This window comes from Pogoniulus pusillus, chromosome 5, assembly GCF_015220805.1.
Source record: "Pogoniulus pusillus isolate bPogPus1 chromosome 5, bPogPus1.pri, whole genome shotgun sequence".
Taxonomy (NCBI): domain Eukaryota; kingdom Metazoa; phylum Chordata; class Aves; order Piciformes; family Lybiidae; genus Pogoniulus; species Pogoniulus pusillus.
This window is the reverse complement of record NC_087268.1, coordinates 32,879,224-32,900,824: the sequence shown is the minus strand read 5'-3', so window position 1 is coordinate 32,900,824 and position 21,601 is coordinate 32,879,224. Positions and strand designations below refer to the sequence as shown.

Below are 21,601 nucleotides of genomic sequence, written 5' to 3'. Positions count from 1 at the left end.
AACAGAGGTTTTCCAATTAATGTTGTGTCCTTCAAATGGGTGGTTTTAAAGGATTCTCTTACCTCTATTACTGCTTTATTATGATTGTCAGATTACACCCTCCCTCCCCAGAACTTCCTCCCTGAGGTTCTTTTTCTGTCTCCAAGCAATTTCTGTCATGTTTTCAAAAAGGACAAGGAAAGGAAAATAATTAGGGTAGGTTTTTTTTCATTTGGTTGGAGTAAGAAATTTTTGTGTTGTTTTTTTTTATTTGTTTGTTTGTGCTTGTTTTTTTCTTAGTCAGAAATGAGCTTTCTTGGTAAGACAAAGGGCTTTCTATCCTCTGATTATTTGTTTTAGAATGAGAGAAAGAAAAAGATCACTCAGTATATTAGATTAGAAACTGATACCTCAGAGACTTGGTACACAATAAAAGTTGCTTGGTCAGTAGATTTTACTTAGCAAGATGAAATTTCTCCTCAGAACAGAGGTCAGATGTCTCAAAATTGTGGAGGCTGTGCTGGAGAGGTTGGACCTCAAAATGTTCTTAGGAAGAAATGCCTTATTTCTCTGGAGTGTACAAGTGATCCATTCTTCCAGAAGCTGTTTACGTATATTTTCATGCTTTGTAGCTTCCACCTTTTTGGTTGGTTGTTTTTGTTGGTTTTTTTTTTTCTGGTTGATTGGCTGATTAAGTTTGATGGTTTGGGTTTTTTTTCTTACACTTAACATCCTCTTTGGTGGACAGTGGATCTTCAGGATTCTGTATTTAGCCAGTTGTTAGATAGATTATCTGCAGAAAAACAGAGAAATCTTAAACAGTAGTCAAGATGACAGTTATGAGGAAACATGAAAAGGGGGCAGACAGTAAAAACAACAGCCAAACCTTGACTGTTTTGAGAACAGGACTGTGGCAAAATTAGTTCTCTGGATTGGTCGTAATAGTTTGGAAGGATATGGACTTCTGAGATCTGCTGTTTTCCTTCAGACTTGAAGTTTCATGAAAGACAGACTTGCTAAAGTTAACATACTAGAACAAACTGGTGATTCATATTAGTAGGAAGTGGAGCATATTCATTGCAAGTGTAGTGAAGGAGTTTGGTTGCCAATGAGAAAATTAGGTTGCAGTAGATGGTATTTATGTCTTCAAAAATTGGGAGGGGATGATCTGAATGCTTTCTTGTATCTTGCTAACCTCTGGAGCTCATTGCTTCTCTAATCTGAAGAGCCTAGTATGGTTCAAAAATAATTGGACTGTTGGATGCATATGGAAAAAAACCCACCATAAACCTGGTTGTCAGATCTACCACCCTATTTTATTATAACCAAGTGAGTCAAATTAAACATAATTGTTAATGAACTTAACACAGCAGGGGTAAAGCAATACAGCTTCTATGATACAAAGCTGAGGTGTGCACATCTGTGCAGATTAACATTAATGAATACAGAAATGACTCTGTCTTAGAAATGTCTTAAAAGCTTTGAAAGTAAGACTTCCTGGTCTTTCAGTATGCTGTGACTAATTCTGGCTATGTTTTAAGATTCAATCCTTGCACAGCTGTTAAGTATACTTATAATTTTTTGAATAATTCAGTAGTAGCTGAAACAATATGAGTTATGTAAAACTTGAGATTGGTTCAATGTTACTTAAGTAGCTTAATATAAAAAAAGACTTGTGGTGTTCCCTTGCAATCCCAAGGAGCATGGGTATTTGCCAGCCAGTCTGTGACACACAGCCCAAGCTTGAGACCTTTGCAAGCATGTGCGTATTATGAAAGGCTTTTATTCTGTAGTAGCTTCTAATGTAGCTCTAGTTGTGTGTTGAGACAAGTCCTCACATTTGGAGCAGTGGGTAATATTTCAGTCGCTTGCTTCTAACATGCAAACAGTGCTCAAACAGACAAAAGTAGTATTAGGCTGAAGCACACTGCTAAATTCTGGTCATCCATTTGAAAACAGAAGGGAGAGATTTCTGCTGATACTAGAAGAATCAGAATCAGGTAGGAATGAGATCATGAAGATGCAAATATTCCATAATGAATAGTTTGCAAGGAGCAAAGTGGGTGGTGTTTGTTTTGACCACAAAACAAGAGCGGATTGACATTCAGTACCCTGAACGTTAATTAAAAACTGCTTCCTTATTATTCCTTACATAACATCTTGCTAACCTGTGGAGCTCGGTGCCATGTGATAGCTAATCTGAAGAGCCCAATATCATTCAAAAATAATTAGAGTTTTGGATGGATACCATCCTCTGTTATCTTCTACAGTAAAAGAAGATAAAACTCTCCAGCTTCAAAGACAAGTTGGTAATGACCGACATTCAAAAAAATTGACTGTCAGCCATTGCTCATTAAAAAAGCTGAAGCTTCAGTTGTTACCACTGCTCAGTTAGGAGATGCAACAATGGCAGGCAGTCTGCTAGTAGGTACTGCTCACTGAAAAAAAACTTGCAAATATTCTGTTGTCTGGGCTACCTCGGTTTTACTTTGAAAAGTATAAAACCTCCAGGACTATGAGTGAAATGATGTCTTACATACTACTGGTCTTGGGATGTTTGATTGTACGTAAACTGAAATACCACAGTGGGGCTGTCATTAGAGAAGCAACTAGAATTAGTACTGTAGTTACTGAAAAATTCCTGTCAGGGCAATACTCAGTTGCATTTTTCTTCCTTTTTAATTGGACATGTGTGTTTATCACATGTGGCTTAGTTTGGCATTGCACACCTCCTACAGCAGGGAAAGTGAGACTGCACACTACTCTTTTTGCGTACCAACACCAAAGCATCAATTATGAAAACCCTATCGATACTGCTTGTACCTGAACATTGGAGAGAGTAATTGTTCCAGTGGGTTCTTTGGGAACCAGGGAAACCACACACACATGGGTACCCCACTCAGGGTACGGTTTCAACACTTCTTTTATAACTCAAACACTAAAATCATAGAGAGAAAGGTATATGACAAAGAATGCTGAGTAACTCTGTTGATCACTCTAACTGACCAGCAAAACTCCTGAGATACATAGATTGCAGAGCTTATCTTCTTAAGGTAGGCATCCCCACTGGGAGCCACACTGTCATGGTGGTAAGATTGGTGCTGCTCCATCCCAGCTACCTAGGCTCTCAGTATATATGGCTTCAGAACTCTGTGATGTATGTCTAGGACATCCCAGAAGGTCAAATGAAGGAGAACAGAGCTCCTCCTTTGTTTTGGAATCTGTTACATACCATCTCTCCTTACTCTCATGAGCATACTTGCAAGGCCAGTTTGCTCAGGTCTTATCTTTTAGTAACCTAGTGATCAGTCTGTTGTAACTTTTGATCAAACACATACCAACTCTTCCCTCTTACAGTAATGTGATTGCAAAATTACTGGTTAACATAAAAAAATGTTTTGCCTTAGTCTGCAGAATGTAACTGGCTATTGTATTTTTCTATCTTGCTTTGTGAAAACAACTTCCATGATCAGATTCATTGTGTGACTTTGGTCTGGATCTTACAAGATTTAAATTATCAAGCACCTTAAAGCTATCTGCATTTTTTTTGTTTTTTGCAGGGTATTATAGAAAAATCAAAAGTGAAAGGAATTCCTATCATTATTGATGCTGTAAGTATTTTCTTATTTCAGTTGGTGATTTCACATGTAGGAAGCTGTTCAGTAGATGATGTTCTTACTGGTTTTTTTTCAGGATGGACTGTGGCTCATTTCCCAGCAGCCTTCTCTGATTCAGGGCTACCAGAGAGCTATTCTTACCCCAAACTACATCGAGTTTAGCAGACTGTATGAAGCCATGGTGAGCTATTTTCCTTACTGATATTTCACAGAATCACAGGACGTTAAGGGTTGGCAAGGACCTCAAAAGATCATTTAGTCCAGCCATCATGCCAGAACATGCAAGCGCATGCAAGCTTAGTCTTTTTAGTCCTTAAAAATAAACAACCTATTACTAGCTTAAACATTACATGCTGCTTCTTGTATGCAAAAGAAGCATTCTCTGAATTTTTATTCCATGGGATAACTACCACAACAATGAATATTCTTAAACAGACCTCTTTTTGAAAGACCCTTGCTTATGCATTTTTTTTGTCACTGCAGTGGTTATAGGTGAAAAAAAAATACCTGCAATGACTGATGGTGCTGCTTACCAATTTTTAACCCCCCCAATATATATGCTGAAGTAGCATGTGTTAGGATATGTTGTTCTAGTAGTAAAATATGTACTGTGTATGAAATTTTTGTGTTGTAGCTTAGAGATCCTGTAGACAGTAGTGATCATCATGGATGTGTATTAAGACTCAGCCAAGCCATGGGGAATTTGACAATTGTTCAAAAGGGAGAAAGAGATCTTATTTCAGATGGAGAGAAAGGTAAGTGAAGCCTTCTGCTTTTAGCAGTGTGATTTTTCTGTTGCTTTGTTTGCTTTGAGTCATAGTCCAGTAGTTAGATTGTGTAGTGATTGTTTGCCTGTATTCCCCTGATGATTGAAGGGGTGCGATGGCTGTCTTCACAGATCACCTTTAGATGATTTCTATAAATTGAGGTTACTTGATGAAAAAAATGCTGATTTTATTTGTCATTTAGACAGCTAATAAGTTTTACATTACTGTGACCTGTTTTAAAATTCTTATCTCTAAGTGGAGGTGTCATTGCTACATTGATATAGAATAATATTGTGGTTTAATCATATATTGAGGGGGTGTGTTAAAAAGACATCTCAAGGTTTGTGAGCTGCTTGGTTCCTTGATGCCATTTACTGCTGGGCTGTAGATTAGCATGCATATACATGACTTGTACATTAGCCCTGACAACTTTAGAAAGAAGCAAAACAAATCTTGGAGGTCTCTTCCAACCCGGTTGATTCTATGAAATTAACTCTAGATTGCCATCACAGCTTTTTTAAACAGCCACTCATTATTATGGTTAAAGTACATTTGATTGAACACATGCTTTTTTATAATGGTCATTTACTGGTACTAGTATACAATTAGCTTGTGAGCGCCTTCGTTGCATTTTGGCTGTGTGGTCTTATTTCACATACATAGCAAGCAGCAGCTCTGCTTCTAGTTACTTGGAGTGTTAATCTCAGATAAATGTTTATGCTGTTTCAGACCTGGTTTGTACATACAGACAATTTTTGTTACTGTGAGCCAGGGGAGTTTTTTGTTACAGAAAAACAGTTGTAAAATGACAACTGGGTTGTGCAGAGCCATACCCCTATTAGTACAGATACTACAGCAGACTGAAGCAATCTGGAATCTGGAAGCAATAAAGTTCTGTGTGGTGAAGCACTCTGGTTGGTCATATAGTACCTAAGCTGCCGTGCATGAAATCTGCTGTCAAACTTGCACACGTAGCAGGCTTGACAGTCAGACCAGGTTTAAAGGAGGATGATTTTATCTGCCAGCAGATAAATTATCCTGCCTCCAGTTTATGCCAGCTGGAGAGTTGTAGAGCACTGTAGTGTATCTTCTTTCTCTGTTTATGACAATAACATTATTTTCATACAGGAATATTGGGAAAACTGAGTGAGCATTTTAGACTGAGCACATTAACTTGCATATCTGTGTTCATCCTTTGAGCTGTTACTCTTGAGATAAATGTACTCCCACAGGTTCACAAAAATAGGAAACAATGGAAATTCTTTCCAATTTCAATCCTGAATGTTCAGGAGTGGCACAGGTTTGGTGTGTCTTGTATGTTTGTGGGGCTTTATATGGTTTGCTTGGTTTTGTTCCCTCTTCTTTCTCTCTCATGTTCTTTTTTTCCTCATAGTTAAATGGATTTTTTTATTTGAAATAAAAAGAGTTTTGTGACTTTACAGTCATTGTGTGATGTCCAGCTGTCAGCTGCTTTCTTATTCTTGCCTTCATTCTGGCACTGATTCTTGCTCTCTCCAGATGACAGACATTTCAGGTAGCATTGTTGCAGTGTTGTCATGTGTAATACAGGCTATAATATCAGTTACAAACACTCTTTTTAGGGTCTGTGTTGCTTGCAAGGAGACTCCTGTGAATTTTGCAGGAACTATAAACTTCATCTTTATCAAGAATCTTCTTTGGGTCTGGGTGGTATTCTCAGCCAAGTTTATAAAAGCTTCTCAAATGCAAACTTACATTGAGAAAGGAAATTCTACTGTCTGCTCTGTGCCCCAACACAGAACATGTTGTCATGTTACTGATCTTGAATTCTCTCCCAGATTTTTCACTCCTAACTACTTTTTTTCATCTGTTTGTTCTTTTGATTGGATGTTGTCGTCTTTATTTCATCTAAGACAACACACATCATGGTTCCAGCATGAGGGAAATCCAGATAATTAGATTAGGCCAATGTTTTCTGGAAGCAGTCAAATACTACAAAAAAACCTGTCTACTCCTCTTGCCTTTTATTTTTCATGTCAGGGTTGTAGTGCTTAAGCTGTACCTATTTGCAGGCTTTTTCTGGTTAAGATCATTGCTCCATACAATGACACTGCAGTTTCCATATATAATTTTTAAACTTTCTCTTTTAGGGATATGCTGAATTCATGATTTTTTTTTTTGGGGGGGGGGTGGGGAGGCAAGGAGGGGGTAGAGAAAGGAAGTCTTAGTGTTCTCCAGGGAAACCAGAAATTGCATACTTACTTTTGTAGCTTTAGTGTTCTGTGCTTGATTATTGTGCAAGAAAGGCTTTTTGAAGATGCTGAAATTTGCAGCAAGTGAGACTGGCTTGGTGAATACCTCATAATTTAGAGTGATTGTAGTGGTTATTTTCACAGTACTTTTGTTTATGAGTCTGTAGGAAATGTACTACTTTTATGTGAAAACAAAAACAGTTATTGGATGATGTGATAGTGAGCTGAAAGTGCAGACGTTGGTGGAGGATTACTGTCAGCAGATACATCTGTAAGCAGACAGGCACAATATATTCCGACTGGAAGCTGAACCTTAGTAAATTGAGATTAAAAATTAGGCAATCTTTTTATTAACAGAAAAAATACCTATGACAGTAACATACCTAGAACTTTAACATACCTAGAACTTTGGAAGATTGCCAAACTGAAGGGTATGGAGGCATTCTGAGGTTTGTTTTTTCAAGGTCAGATGAGGTGATTAGGTGGTTTCTCCTTCCTTAAAATCAGTACTGAACTACATACATGGCCTGTGTGAAGTCAGCAGCAGTTCTCCCCTGCAAAGGAGGTTTTTCTAAAATCCATCTCCATTTCAGTTATGAGCTGCCAACTGCCCTGTAAACAATCACCAGGATTAAAATTAAGTTTTATATACTCTTTTTCTCTTTCCTTTTGCAATTTCACATTATAGCTTGGTCTACAGTTGTTGATTCCCTGCTCTACAAAGATGAGCTTCACCATGCTCTTGGTAGGTGAGATCAGTGCCATCACTGACCAGGGTAGGAATGAGTACTCAGCCTGTGGGTAAAAGGTAAGTCAGCTTTAATTCGCTATGACACAGCTCTCTAAGGTTTTCTTATTATTATTCTTTGGAGAACTGGTCAATAATAAAGTGTGGTTATACCAGTTTTAGTTCCTAACATGTTTAAAATTTAGCTAGGTCCTTGAAGTAGAAGATTGGGACTTTTGTTTTTAAATACTATAGTGAATTTTCCCCCACTACTTGTTTGTCCTATTCTTGCTTCCAAAAAGCAGACTTTATGGGTAACCAGCCTGCTGCTTCCTTTGACTACTTTTACCTGGAGCTAGTAGCCAAACAGAGTTTCCCTCCAGCTGCCCAGCTGCAGCTATGGTCAAGAGAAGCAATGAGGCCTGCGAGAGGGATTATTAAGTACTGAATATAGGGTAAAAAGACAACTCTTGCTATAAATCTTCCAAGCAGTACTTTTGATTTCTACCATTCATTCCCTATGCAGCTGGAAAGGAAGCTCTTCAGTTCTTGTCAGTCCCTGCCTCTGTCAGATAAAAGCTCTTACAGTGACAAGCTGCCCAGCAAATTTTACCTAGGCTTTTAACCAAGAGGCAGCACCTTTGTCTCCAGTCCTGTTTGTGCAGGATGAGCAAAAGGAAGGTTGTGATTCCTGTCCTTTGTGTCCCTGTCCTCTCCTTTGCACGTGCAGCCCAACCTGTTGTCACCCTGGCACTGTTCACCTGGCATGGCATCTGTCCTGTGGCTATAGCACTTAACAGTATAAGTAATGCAAAATTTGGATAATTTTATAATTGCCTGATGCCTCACACTCAAGGACCTATCTAAGTTTTAAAAGTGTGATTAGGGAGTATAAAAGTATAAGCACCCTTTATATAAAAGCCAGCTTACATTTTCCACATCAGTTGAGTTATTTCTCCAGACAAAGTCATTAGTCTTGGTTTCCCTGTCTGTATGCGTTCTGGGAATCCACAATTTCCAGCCACGTGCTTTTGTGAACTAACTTGTGAAAGGAAGATACATTTCTTACTATGTGGGTATCAGCCAGGTCAGAGATGTGTATTGGTAAGCGATTTTATTCAAGATGCAGTAATGATCTAAACCTGAACCTTACATTTGGTGGAGCAGAATGGTCCTTGATAGCTACTTCGTCTTGCATAAACTATGAAGTTCTTAAGCTTTTTAATTGAGCAAGAGTATTTGTTGTTCTGTGGGGTAGCTGGTGTTAGCTGATCCAATCCAGATGGATCATGCCAGAAGTAAGAATGGTTGTGCCTTTCATACATGGATTGCCAAGCACATTAGGATCAGAGTAATGGTCCTGCTTGGTACCAGGAAAACAAGTGCAAAGAGCTTGTGGAGGACGTCTGAGATTCAAGAATTAAATTATAATGTCCAGGCTGTCTTTTGGTCTGCAGTGTCAGTAAATGTGATGGCTTCACACAGGGCTCTTCAGCCTTCTTTATCGTCATCAGTACTGCATGTTTAGCCATGGCAACCTGTCCCATATTTCACATTCTGTACTCAAATACAGATGTGAAGAATGAATCCCTGGGTGTCTGGGTTTTTTTCATTACTGTGTGAATACTGTTAGTTGAGAACATGCGTTGTTAGCATGCGTTGCTTTGTATACTACATGGGCCTTTGGTTTTCTAACTGCAGTATGTCTAGGAGCTGTTGTAAGTAGGGCTGTCTTTATACAGCTGTATCAGAATCTGTGTTTCACAGTTACAGCACTTGACCTCAGCAAGCTACAAAATTCTGGGGTTTTTTCCTCCCTTCAAAGAGATGACAGCTATTTTCAGTTACATAACAGACTGCTTTTTAAACTAAGCATACAATACTTGTAAGTGGGTCATTCTTCTGGGCTTTGATCTGCCAACACAGTCAGGGCTGGGAGTTCTTTCAGCTTAAAACTTGATGGCAGTGGTACAGTTAAGTGTGACACCATACTCTGAATGCTTACCCAAATGCTAATATTTACCTCATCTTCAAGGAGTGCTGAAAAGAGAGTGATGGTAACTTATTAATTGGCCTGAAATATGTTAAACATAGAGCTACTAATTAACTTGGCCGTAGTCACCCAGGAAGTATGGGGCAGAATTTTATGTGGAGCCTAAAACTTCTTAACTTTTACTTCTCCATTATTCTGTCAGTATGTGACAGCCTTCATTTGTTTTGCTTATGTCAAACTCAGACTTTAGTACATTTTTTTCCATGGACTTAGAAGAAATCAGTGTGACTCTGTGAGGTGAAGTATTTGTTGCATCCAGCTCTGTCAATATTTATATGCATTTTAATTGCTGAGGCATGGTTGAAATCATCACCTTATGATAACAATACCAGATTTGGTTGCCCAAACCCATTAAAAAAAAAGATGCCTTGCCCCAGTAGATAATTTGCCTGGCATTAGTTGTGTGTTTCCATCACTTAAGATCTGTCAGTTGAACTATAGATGAACCTCTCCATTATTTTGACTGAGATTGGTGTCAAACTCATTGACTGACCTTAAGTGGCCCTTGTTACTGCCTTTCAGTATTGACACATTGTGGTGATTTCAGTCTTTACAGTTTCTCTGTTGTTCAGTGTCTTGGTCTCCGCAGCTATTCCAAGAGCCACATTTCTGGGCTTTCTGGTGCAAGTGTTCATCCCTAGCTGAACGTAGTACAGCTTCACTGAGTGATGGACTGAAAAATACTTTGCCCTCGTGTAAATACTTTGTTCTGCATCTCCCTGAGGAATAGAACTGCCTCCCTTCTCAGCATCATCAGTGACTGTTCAGTCATATCCATCTAATCGAAGTCTTGTAACGTTGTCACTGGTTGTCACTGCTCAGTGCAGCACATAAGGATGTCACCCCTGTGGTCCTTGAAAGAACTGCTTGAGCTGTCTTCACAGCAGGTCACAGACATTTAGTGGGGGATGTTGGATTATGGGAGTGGGAAGGTGGCAGTTTTATTTTTGTCGTTCTAGAGGAGAGCTGGGAAGAGCATATCAGGAAGACTTTGTCCTTTGTGGATTTGGCAGTATGCCAGTTTGTCTTGATGGTGGTGTGGGATTCCTGCTTTTACTTTAAAAGCTTCTAACGGTGACTATACTTCAGAGGAGTTTTTCATTCCATTTCCCATTGCCTGTTGTGCTGTTCGTCATCCTTTTATTTTGAGATGTTCTTTGAGGAACTGAGCCTCTGCACAAGAAACTCAAGTGTTTTGTTTCCTTTCCCTCCCTCATTCAAGTGAATCTCCAATAATTCTGCTTCTTTGAAGGTATTGCATGCATTTGTTTTCCAGCATCTCTGTGCAGCATACAAAGGTCTACTTTCTGTTGTTGCCTGAAGAGGTAGTCTGCACATACTTGAGACTTACAAAAGACTACTTTTTTTTTTCTCCTGCAGCAGGATATTTTAATTGGCCTAGTTTGAGGAGATCTTGCTTTCCTGTGTAGCTCAAAACTGACTGGAAGGTTGTGGGGCTACAGAATAGTGGCAGATGGTGATATACAGCTAATAAGCAGGGGCTTGTGCTCAGCTGTCAGTCAGAAGGCCCCAAAGCTTTTGAACAGAGGATTTCCATCCTGCCTCCTGCTAGGAGTTCAAGCCCTCAAAGTGAAAATCCTGTGAGATACCATCTTCAAAGTAGAAGAATTAGAGGTAATTTCTCCAAAGAACTCTATTTAAAAAAAAAGAGAGAGAAATAACCCATGCCACCTAAAAGGGCATACTTTCTTCAAATAGATAACTCAGAAGAGCATTACACTTGTGAAATTTGACATTAACTACTTCTCACTGAGAAACCCTTCTAGAATCTTAATTTGGGGAGGAGGGGGGAGGAGAGGGAAGTGATTGGGAAAATTAACTGCTGGCAAAGCTGCAGCGATGTTTGCTCCATTCATGGTGACTAATGAATCTTTGCCCTCTCAGTGGCAGCAAAAATGCACAACTCGTGAGCCCAGCAATTACTGCTGGAAAAATTAGTGGGACATGGAAGTGAAGTACAACTCTTTGCTGCATTGAGTAACAGGAAGGCTTTACTTGCATTATGGACTTTCTTGCCTCTTACTGTTTAAAATCTACCTGCAAGTCCTTCAATTTTGTGCAGATTTCTCCCCCCCCCCCCCCATTATTTTGCAAGAGAAAAAAATCCCTATAAGAAATATGGCTAGGACTTCCTCTAAACAGGCTCATGTATCTTGGAGACACTCAGCCAAAATGACTAGAGAACACTGAGGTAGGAACTGTTGTCCAAGCCGTGTCTTGCTTGTGCACTTGGCATGCTCAGGAGTGCACAAACCGGCGTATACATAGTCCTGAAACTAGTAGCTCTACAGTAGCTGACTGGAGGTGCTGACACTCACTACTTGTCCACAAGTGATTCTGCCATCTCTTCCAGTCCTTTAGGAGAGGGAAATACATTTCTCCTGGTTTTGGGAGGGGCTGGGGGGCTTTTTTGTTTTGGGGTGGGTTTTTTTGTTATCCCATAGCCAAGCAAGAAGGAAAGCTGAGGGTAGATACATACACACAAGCAAGTCTGGGGAATGGTAGCAGAACTGATGCCGTTTTCTTTTTGTATGCCATGTGTCCTTCCTTCAGGATTCCTGCTTGGATTTGTTGAGAATGGAGAGCAAAGGAGTTGAATTTGGAGGAATCATTTGCATGTTCTGAGTAGCTAAAGTTCCACAAAGAGAGCAGCTTGACCAAGACCTTTTGTATATTTAAATAGAAATGCAACATTGAGTATTCTGATAGAGCCTATCCAGTGACACTGCTGACAGAAACATTCAGGGATGCTGAGGACACCGTTGACTGGCAGAAAAAGAGATGTCCTGCCTATGGTTTTCACAAAACCTAGGGAAAAGGCTAGTCATCAATGTAGCATCTTTCTGATGGGTATGGCAAAAGATGGGAGATTTTAGTTCTGTTTTGTGGTTGCTCTTTGTGAAATGCCTTTATTTACATGTGAAAACTGAAAGTCAGAGGCTCTGGACGGTTGTATTTGTGCCACAGTGTTGCAGAGGGACGTGGTCCACTTAAGGGAGAAGGCTCATCGCAGCAGCATCAGTTCATGTGAATCAGTGACTAAATGTTCTGTGCAGGCTGAGTGGAGAAAGCATATATACATTGTGCAGTGTTCTTTGCCAAGGTCTGAAGAATCATTAGACAAGTATCTTTTACATGTTCCTGTAGTAATACTGTCTTTTGAGAATGGTGTGAGTCTATGCTGCTGCCTCTGATAACTGCTTGTGCCTCAGGGGTTAACCCTCACATCTAGGGCCATAGCACTGCCAATAGCAGGAAAAATGCACATGACTCTCTTTTGTCTGTTTGTCTGTCCATAGTACTTGTATGCAGTCATGAAGGAAGCAGCCGGAGATGTGGTGGACAGGGAGACCTCCTGTCTGGTTCTCTTGGAGTCTTAGCACACTGGGCCTTTCTTGCTGGAGCAGAAAAAACAAATGGGTATGAATATGAATTAATAGTATCTTGAGTCTGTGAGTGTGTTCTTCTGTGGCAACTGTTGTAGACCTGTTACAGAAATGTTCAAATGCAGTTGGAGCTGTTGGGGCTAAGGCATCCACGTACTTGGGAAAAATCTCTGTAGTAGTTTAAATCATAGTAAGACAAACTCTTCAGTAATCTAACATCTCTCACATCTGAGGCAGAAGGGTGTGAGCCTGCATTAGTTCTAAGAGATGTATGTTTTCAAAACTTGAATGTTGGCAGAAAGCAGGAAGAAGATGGTTAGTCACTGGCAGCAACATCTTTATAAAGCAAAAAAAAACGGTCATTTACCTTTGTTCTTATAATTTGGTGAATCCTCTTGCATTGTATCTTAAGTAATTCAGTGAGGCAGCTAAGTTGGAACTTGAAAATAAAACAGAACTCAGAGAGGGTAACCATTTTAAGGCCAAATGACAGTTCAGTTTGGTCATACCTGAAGCAGATGTGCAGCTGCAGCTGATTTGTTGGCTCTTTTGTTAAATGATGCCTGTTCCTGTCTGATCTATATAACCACATTGTCCTTCTATGAAAGTAGCTGCTTTAAATAAAGTTGAAAGGAAGGTTGATACAAACCATTATGGACTTCCCAAAAAACCAAACGAGCTATTGAATCGTAAGGAGTTAAGATTTTCTGTAGTCTTTTGGTTGCAGATGCATATAGTCAAATGTGTGTGGGAGTTAACTGGTCTGTGCTTTTCATTGTGGTGAGAGCACTGCACTATGATCCCCCAGGAGGAAGGCAGGAACAGGTGAACCACTTTAAAATTCTGAAATCTAACATCCCCTAATTAAAAAGCAAAACCCAGGATTGTGTATCTGAAGTTGCAGCTGTCACTAAAGGAGAAGTTTTGGTTTACTTCATTAGAAGGATGACTTCCTTTTTGCATGGCATTAAATGGTTGGAGAGATTAGCAAATGGCAGCACACATCCTCCAGGTTTCCCTGATTTGGTCTCCTGTGACTTTCCCAACAGCTTGCTCAAACTCCTTTGTTTTGTAGATGAAGGAAATGTGGGAGAATACAGCGGTCATCAGCAATGCTTTGTGTCTCCTGGGGTGGTGGTAACATAGCCCATCTCAAACACCTGCTCTGTCAGTCCAGTTTTTCTCTCTTATGTTTCAGGAGAGGAGGAGTTTTTTGGGTTCTGTTAATAAGGACATCAGTTTATGGGCTGCAACACAGGCAGTCCAGCCAGTCCTTCCACACCTGTGCCTGGCTCTGATGTTTCGAAATGGGCTTGTGCAGGGCAGGATTTTGAAACACTTGACCTTGTTCATGGCTCTTGGAGGTGCTAATGGTACAGTAGTAGATGGGTTCTTCTGTTAAGTAGACAGGATGCTATTGTGGTGCCTTTGGAGTCATGCAGTAACCTTAGAAATAGGAGCTTTAACTGTCTTGAGCCCAGAAGCACAGCCCTTGTTTCAGATTTTTGGGGCATGTAGGACTGACTCTCAAGCTGGCTTAAATAATGCACTCATCAAGGTGTAGAAGTAAGTTGATGTTTTTAAGGAAAAGATACTGAAAACTATCCTGGTAGGTGTACTCATTTGTAAACTTGTGTTCTGCTTTGCCTGTGTTTTATATCACGATCCTTCACAAAACTTGGCATGGGAATCGGTAGATCCTTACTGACTTTTACAGGCAGCTCTGTCCCAGCCATGCCTAAGCTTTGTGAGTTTTTAAACAGCAAATGGAGCCCTGATTTTTTTTCTGCATTTGTTTTTCTCTGCTCTGGTGCTGTAAGGTAGCAGAACCAGATGCTGGGGCCTAGCCATTGAAAAGATACTCTGGAGGTGGCAGGACTGTGCTGTCTTCTCTGGAGGAGGTTCAGCACTTGAGGACTGGGTGCATTCTCTTAGGCTGTTCATAGGCATTTAGGAGGCATAAAGAGAACGTGCCTTAGTTTCTTCTGTGGTCTGTCACTGTACTCAGTCACACACTGTGCCACGAAGTACAATGTCAGAGTCTGACACACAAAGCTGCTTGCTCAGGAAGCCTGCCACACAATGCTGGCAAACGTTTGAGTACAAAGGTTATGTCCAGCACCTTACAAATTACACAGGAATGGTCAAGTTTGGTTGATAATGCTGATTTTTTTTTTTCTCTTTCAGTCAAAATCCCTTTCTGGTGGCTGCATTTGGAGCTTGCTCTCTTACGAGGCAGTCTAACCACCAAGCCTTTCAAAAATTTGGACGTTCAATGACTGCCTCTGACATGGTTTCAGAAGTCGGAACAGCTTTTAACAAACTCTTTGAAACCTGAAGCCAAAGCAGCAGAGAAGAAGGAAAGGAAGAACAATGACTGCAGGAGTAATTGCATTTCCCGTAGAAGTGACATAAGTAATGCACCCTTTCAAGTGCTGTAGCAGCATTGGTATGATAGGTAGATTTTTGGGTTTTTTTTAATTTGAAGAATAGAAAAATATTATTCATGTAGATATTTTTTAAGAATTTGGAATACAAGAAATGTTTTGGCTGAAATAAGCTGTAGTTGCAGATCTGTTATAATATAATAAAACTAAACTGAAAGTATTCCTCTGTTCTTTTTGATAGTTATTGAGCAATAACTAAAATGTGAACAGGAAAAAAAAATATGCACTTGATACTTAAAACTTCTTCCACCAGCTCAACTGAATTTCTTGGATTGCACCAAGCTTGTCCTGTTTTCAGTCTTAGACCCTCTGTCTAGAATTAGCTCTTGCACTTCATTTTTTTCTGCCATGCTAGTATACTAAGAATCAAAAAGTAAGCCTCTTTGGAAAGGGAATGCATGAGAGTTGCTGTAGGTTTTTGAATGTATTTAGTTGCCTTTTCCCATTCCCAGTCCCAGAGGCAGCATTTGTGATGATGAGAGTCCCCTTCCTGCAAAGTGTTGGGTTTGGGGCTGTGTTTTCTTTTTAGAAAGGTTCCTCTACTGCAGAGTAAGGCTATATTGTAGGTTATCTTAGCATTAAACAGTAATTACACTTACCTGAAAAAAATGTGTTTTCTATTCCTTTAGCTGGCCTTGACCCATCTAGAACTCAGTATGATGAACTCTGTGAAATTATCATCTGGAGCAGTAAGAAGCTTAGTGCTGCCTAGCTGACTTGGCTAAACAGTGATCACGAAGAACTGAATCATTTTTAAAGCTCACATTGCCTGCTGAATGGAGCGCTCAGATCAGTGTACAGATGCAGAGGTAGCTAACTACTGACCAGCAGGCAAGAATTGAAGGAACAAAAGGCAGCCAGCAGCACATTCTTGAACCTCGCAGTGTTGTGCAGGCAGCTGTATGCTGCAAGTCAAAGGCAGAAATAGAAAAATGGTGGTTGCTGTTTGAGCTCCAAGTGCAGCACTTGAGTTAGGGGCTTTTTGCTTGATCCTGAGCAAGACGGACAGGACTTCTACTCTTGGGCCATAACTAGATGGCTCATTGGCAGGGCAGATGAGTGTTGGGTATAAAGGGAGAAATTTGGGTGGGGTTTTGCACAATATCACTGCTTAAATTTTTGAAAACCCAGTCAAAGCTTGTGAGGCTTGAACCAATCTGGAGAGAGGGGCAAGTTCATGTGAAGTACATTTAGCTGGGTATTGCCCTTAGCTCTATAACTGAGGCCCTGGTGTATATACTCATTAAAGCCCAGGAACAAGCATATAATGTGTCTATGTATTGCAACAGATGTTATATTTATTGCAGCCACTCTTCCAGACATCTAGCTCTAGATGGGAGCATAGTATCAAGCATACCAGTCTGTCCTGCAATAGCTGCCCAAGAAAGCACCTGGAATCAGAATGGCTGCTCCAAGTATTTCCCCTTCAGCCCTTATAGCTGATATCTCTGGATGCACTGTGACTACTACCTCACCCCAATGCATTTTGGTTTTGTTTTTCTTATTAAACCAGCTGCCTATTTTTAAAACAGGTTTTTAAATGTCTGCTCATTTTGGTCTATGAGGGTTCACAGGCTTTTTAGATTAGAACAAAGTCTACTGATAAGAGTTTTGGTGTTTAATTTAAGCAGTTTTGTAAACTGCATCTTTGGGGGAGCTAAGCTAGTGTTGTTTTTACCCCCTGCAAAACTACTTAAGAAGCCTGACTCCTTTTAAATAAAATCAGGAAGTTAAAACTGATTTTAAAACAGCTACTGGATTTCTTATTTCTTTTAAAAACAAACAGTTTGGGTTTGTATTTAGAACATCAGTGGTATTGCAATCTAAATGGCATTTGTAGGCGAAGTCAATCAAGTTAACAGAGCTCAGTACCACTTTCAACCTGCCCTGCTGGTTTTAAAATCTACACAAGTTGTAACTCTGTTCTTCACTAATGTATACAAATTGTTACAATTTTTAAACATTCTGGAAATGTAGCAGTTTCTTCTGGTAGGAAATAAAAATAATAGCAAATGAATTGTGTGTACTTCGTTTGGTGTGTTCCAATCCCATTTCCCAGGGAAGCCAAGCTGACTCTCTGCCATTCTTTCTAGTTCACTAGAGCAGCACAGCCACTGGCATATTTAACATACCCACAGTGCCAAACAAGCATCTGACAGAGTGCTACTGAAGACCCCCTCCATCTAGGCGCACCAATAACCACCTAGGGAGTGGAGAAACAGCTACATCTTTTGTTCTCAGCAATGTAAAAGGAAGCCTTTATCTTTTTAAACAGATTACTTGTGTGAACTATATTTTCAAATTGAATTCCCTGTAGATGAACCCATGTTCTTGCTTTTCTTTTCCTACATTGTTCTAAGTAAAGTGTGCCCCATATAAACTCAGCCACTAGAACACAGGTCACCTCCTCTGTAAGCAGCTACTCCCAGCCACGCTATCCAGAGAACTACTTTAACACATACACGGCAAAAGAAAAAATGCAACTGAACAGGCATTAACTAAAGATGCTGATTTTATCTTTTCCTGTCTCCTTGAGAGATCCTGCACTCTAGTGGTAGGGAATCTCAATGTGTTCTGTGCAAAAGCAAACTGAAAAGTTACCAAGCCATACGGGTAACAGGGTAACACAACGCTGCAGTTACAGGATTTCACAAAGCCAAACCAGCAACACTGCAATAAGCAAAGACCTCAAGTCTCAAAACATCTTTCAAGTGTCTGAGGAGAACACAACTGTTTAAACCACTGGGCATAAAACTGTTTTCACTCTCAAAGCCAGGCCTAAGTCCTTGCCTCTGCCTTCACTCTTTCAATTAAATGCTTCGAGCCAGCTCAGCAAAGCAGGGTGCAACTGAAGCTGAGGTATTTCCTGCATGAGAACACACTGGTGCATGTGTCAAACACCACCCCACTTCCCTGCTGCCCTGTATTTTGGATGCTTCCACCACCTGCATTGCCCACGCACCTGCTGTAAGTCCTGTGTTTACCCAGTAGTAGTGTCCAGGGTTTTGCTCAGCTTATCTTCTATCTTCATGAGCCACGCTGTCCCAAAGAGTTTATTTGGAAACTGTATTTACAACTGTTAACAAAGCAACTGGAATAAAAAAACAAGTCCGTGGATGACAGATCAGCTTTTTTTCTCAGTTTGCTGCTCTGCTTCCCCTCCTTCCTTGATTTCCCAAGTTGAAACAGCAGCTCTGTCCTGGAAGAAATAGTAAGTGGGTCAGTCTCAGCAGTCTGGATCACAGAGGTACCATACACATGCAAATACTTGGAGGCACAGGTTTAATTTAAACAAGCTTCACACAGCAAAGCTGTTGGCCCAGTGGGGTAAAGCGAGGTGGCACTGCCCTCTTGGAGGAATGCCACTGTTACTAATAATGCTCTAAGCTGTAAAACAAACCCAGACAATTCTTCCCAGTTAAGGAAACAAACACAACAGAAATGTCACCTCTTAGGGAGAAGGAGCTGCAGCTTCTCTCCTATGGGAAGCTTCTGGGGGACCTGGGCAATTGCATTTCCATGTTTAAATGGCTCACACACATGGAAAACAGCTCTGATGGCCAGTAAGTGAGAATATACTGCCTAACATTTGATCACCCTCTGACTTCTAGGATAGTAGCCTGTTGCTGTAAATGACAGCAGTGCATTAGTTTTTGAAAGAGTAGTGCAGTCAAACTGATCATTTATGACTCTTAAGATCTAGTGGGTTGACTGCAATTATTGAAAACAGAAGTCAAAATATTGGAGTATGACACTGTCACGTGAGCCCTGACTCATGAAAATGAGTCTAGAATGGAGTGTTGAATAATGTTCAATGTGATAACAGGTTTTGACACATGAATACCTAATTACTGCATTTCACTGCAGTAGCACAGATCAGCTTACATTTGAAGCAGGCTGCATTGACATGGAAAGACTGGTGGATATTCTAATCTGTTACAAGTTCCATAGCTTCAGAGAACCAGAATGTCTGCATTGAGCAGCATGAGAGAAGAAACCAGTTCACAGAAATCACAAGCCTGCAAGCTGAAGGGGAAATGACCCTTTCTACAAAGCTTATTTTAAGGGAATTAAATCATTATAGTATGCCCTAAGTTGCTACTCCGATTCTGGAGTGACCATCCCCTTCCCACACAGCCCCAAACTAGGGCTTCCTAGACAACTGCACTGAGTGGTGATGAGGCTTGTCTGCTTTGTCTGTTCTGCTGCTTTTCCTCCTGCACATGTACTGAAGTTGGTGGCTGAGTTCAGCCACACCTGACAGAGGGAGAACACATTAACAGATGTGTTAACTGTGTGCATATCGTGGAGCTCATGAAAGTTTCACAGAAATCAGAGACTGAGTACAAAAGAAAAATTCAAATTACTTCCTCAAGTGCTTATTAGGCAAGCAGGACCCAGCTGCTAGGTGCTGTTACCCTGGCAGTTTTGGCAACAGCCAGCCTAGGGCAACTGGCCACCCTAGTCAAACAGACTTGTGCTAAGCACAAGGGCAGCAAGAGCCCTGCTTTGGGCAGGGCCATATCTTGTCACATGTGTGCCCTGGCAAGTCTGTGTGAGGAACTGCAGAGCTGCATCACTCGGTTTGCAGGACTCTTCTGGGACCTGCAAGATCTGGGCAACCTTCACTGCAAACCTTCTTCAGCACCACCATAAACAGCAGGAGTTAAGCTTCAGACGCATGCTTGTGTGTGCACATACATGCATGCAGGCTTCATTTTCAGAAGCAAACTACAAGCAGGAGAAGGATTATGCCAAGCTTCAGATTATTTGAAAAGCTCCAGAAATAAGTGGAATGAGCTGTATCCTGTCCAAGGCTAATTTCTGGGAAGTTATTAAATGTCCATAAATCCCTTTAAAAGCAAATCGAAACAAATCTTCAAAAGGGCGGAGGTGGAGCTGCAGCTGTTTGTGAAATAGATCAAAAGGGAGTCATCTCCTCCAAGACTTTGCTTCAGTTCAGTTGTCTGTATTCACAAACTTTCTTGACAGACATGTGAAATGAGGATTTAGCTACGTACAAACAAGTTCAGGAAGCAGATGTTCCAACTTAGCACAGTCTTCCTTTGCTTTCACAGCTGTAGCTCACCCGCTGCTGTGCTTTGGCCCTCACTCCAGTTTGATCACCACACTCACTTTTCATCTGAGATCAGGAGACAGCTGAACACACTTCATACTTGCTTTCATTAGGTATGTTGACAAGTGACAGCTCTCATGTTCAGCAATAAAAGAGGATGTGTGCTGTCACCCCCTAATGCCATTGTGCACAAGGCGCAGTTCCAAGTGAGGGAAAGATGAGCAATGTGAACTGGAGGAAGGGAAGGAGAAAGACAGTGGTGATAAAGTGGAGGATTATTCTGCATGTAAGGAGCAACACTGACCCAAGAGGGGCTGGAGCAGAGGTGAGAAGAACAGTGAAGCAAAAGGAACTGGAAGCAGCAGCCCCTTTTAAAGAAGTAGAATATAACACCTTGAACTAGGAGAAGACAGTAAGCCAGTGAAGGGATTTCACTTCAGCAGGAGACTCTGACGGAACAGGAAAAGAGCTGTGGCATTAGGCAGAGCCTAAGAGCAGAAAGCAGGGTGGAAAGAGAAGTGATGAAGGAATCAGGGAATGTACTTATGGCTCAGCAGTTGGGAATGGAGCTGCTGATGATGGAAAAGTCTCTCTCATGAGGGCCTGGGAGAATGCAGAAAGGGCAAACAGAAGGCATTGCTTTCATAAGTCTTCTCAGTTTACTTTCCAGTTCCTCCACAGTCTGTTTAAGGATTGCACACATTACTCAGTCCTTTCCTTCTAGATTGAGCTTGGGCAACTAAGGGATTCCTGAATATTCCCATATTTTCAGTGTCTAAATAGCACAGCCTTAGTCACTGAAGAAGTAGGTGCAGCTTGCATGGAATCAGGAGGCTGAGAGGCAACAGAAGAGAAAGCCAGCAGCACAACCAGGCAAGGGCTTCCTTCTCCTGCTACTGCAATCACAGCTAACAGAGCACAAGACAAAGCTGCTGAAGGGGCAGCAGGGCAAGAACAAATGCTGCCTTCAAATAACAGCTGTGGGCCTCATAAAGAAGGTCACTCTCTTTTACCTGTATGTGGATTCCGAAGGCAGCGAGGTCTCTGCGCAGACTGTCGCAAGCCTCTAGGAGTGGCTTTCTCTCCCGCATTAACTGCTGCCTCTTCTCCTTCTGGGCCTGTTTCAGTCCTTGGTCTCCCGTGGCACCCTCCCCTGGCACAGTGTCGTCTGCTGCCGGAACAGCAAGCGCGTAGTGACGGACCTTGGCACGGAACCTGACAAGCTCATCGATGACATTAGAGAGCACAGCAGAGTTGTCTCCTCCCAGAGCCACCTAGAAATCAAACAGGTTGTTC

General features: G+C 41.1%; 2 protein-coding genes across 11 annotated transcripts in view; one reads left to right on the top strand and one right to left on the bottom strand.

Annotated features, from left to right (window-relative positions):
* Positions 1–17,245, top strand: part of NAXD (NAD(P)HX dehydratase) — a 51,096-nt gene extending 33,851 nt beyond the window's left edge. For all 6 annotated transcript variants that reach the window (XM_064143745.1, XM_064143748.1, XM_064143746.1 and 3 more), the window contains 5 exons: positions 3,540–3,590; positions 3,673–3,777; positions 4,231–4,351; positions 12,695–12,815; positions 14,969–17,245. In XM_064143745.1, coding sequence (XP_063999815.1) covers positions 3,540–3,590; positions 3,673–3,777; positions 4,231–4,351; positions 12,695–12,815; positions 14,969–15,119 — 549 coding nt within the window. In that variant the 3' untranslated portion in view covers positions 15,120–17,245. The remainder of the gene's footprint in view (positions 1–3,539; positions 3,591–3,672; positions 3,778–4,230; positions 4,352–12,694; positions 12,816–14,968) is intronic.
* Positions 17,246–18,263: 1,018 nt separating this feature from the next.
* Positions 18,264–21,601, bottom strand: part of CARS2 (cysteinyl-tRNA synthetase 2, mitochondrial) — a 55,855-nt gene continuing 52,517 nt past the window's right edge. For all 5 annotated transcript variants that reach the window (XM_064143754.1, XM_064143750.1, XM_064143749.1 and 2 more), the window contains 2 exons: positions 21,319–21,579; positions 18,264–18,427 (listed from right to left, as the gene is read on the bottom strand). In XM_064143754.1, the coding sequence (XP_063999824.1) occupies positions 18,353–18,427; positions 21,319–21,579 (336 nt within the window). In that variant the 3' untranslated portion in view covers positions 18,264–18,352. The remainder of the gene's footprint in view (positions 18,428–21,318; positions 21,580–21,601) is intronic.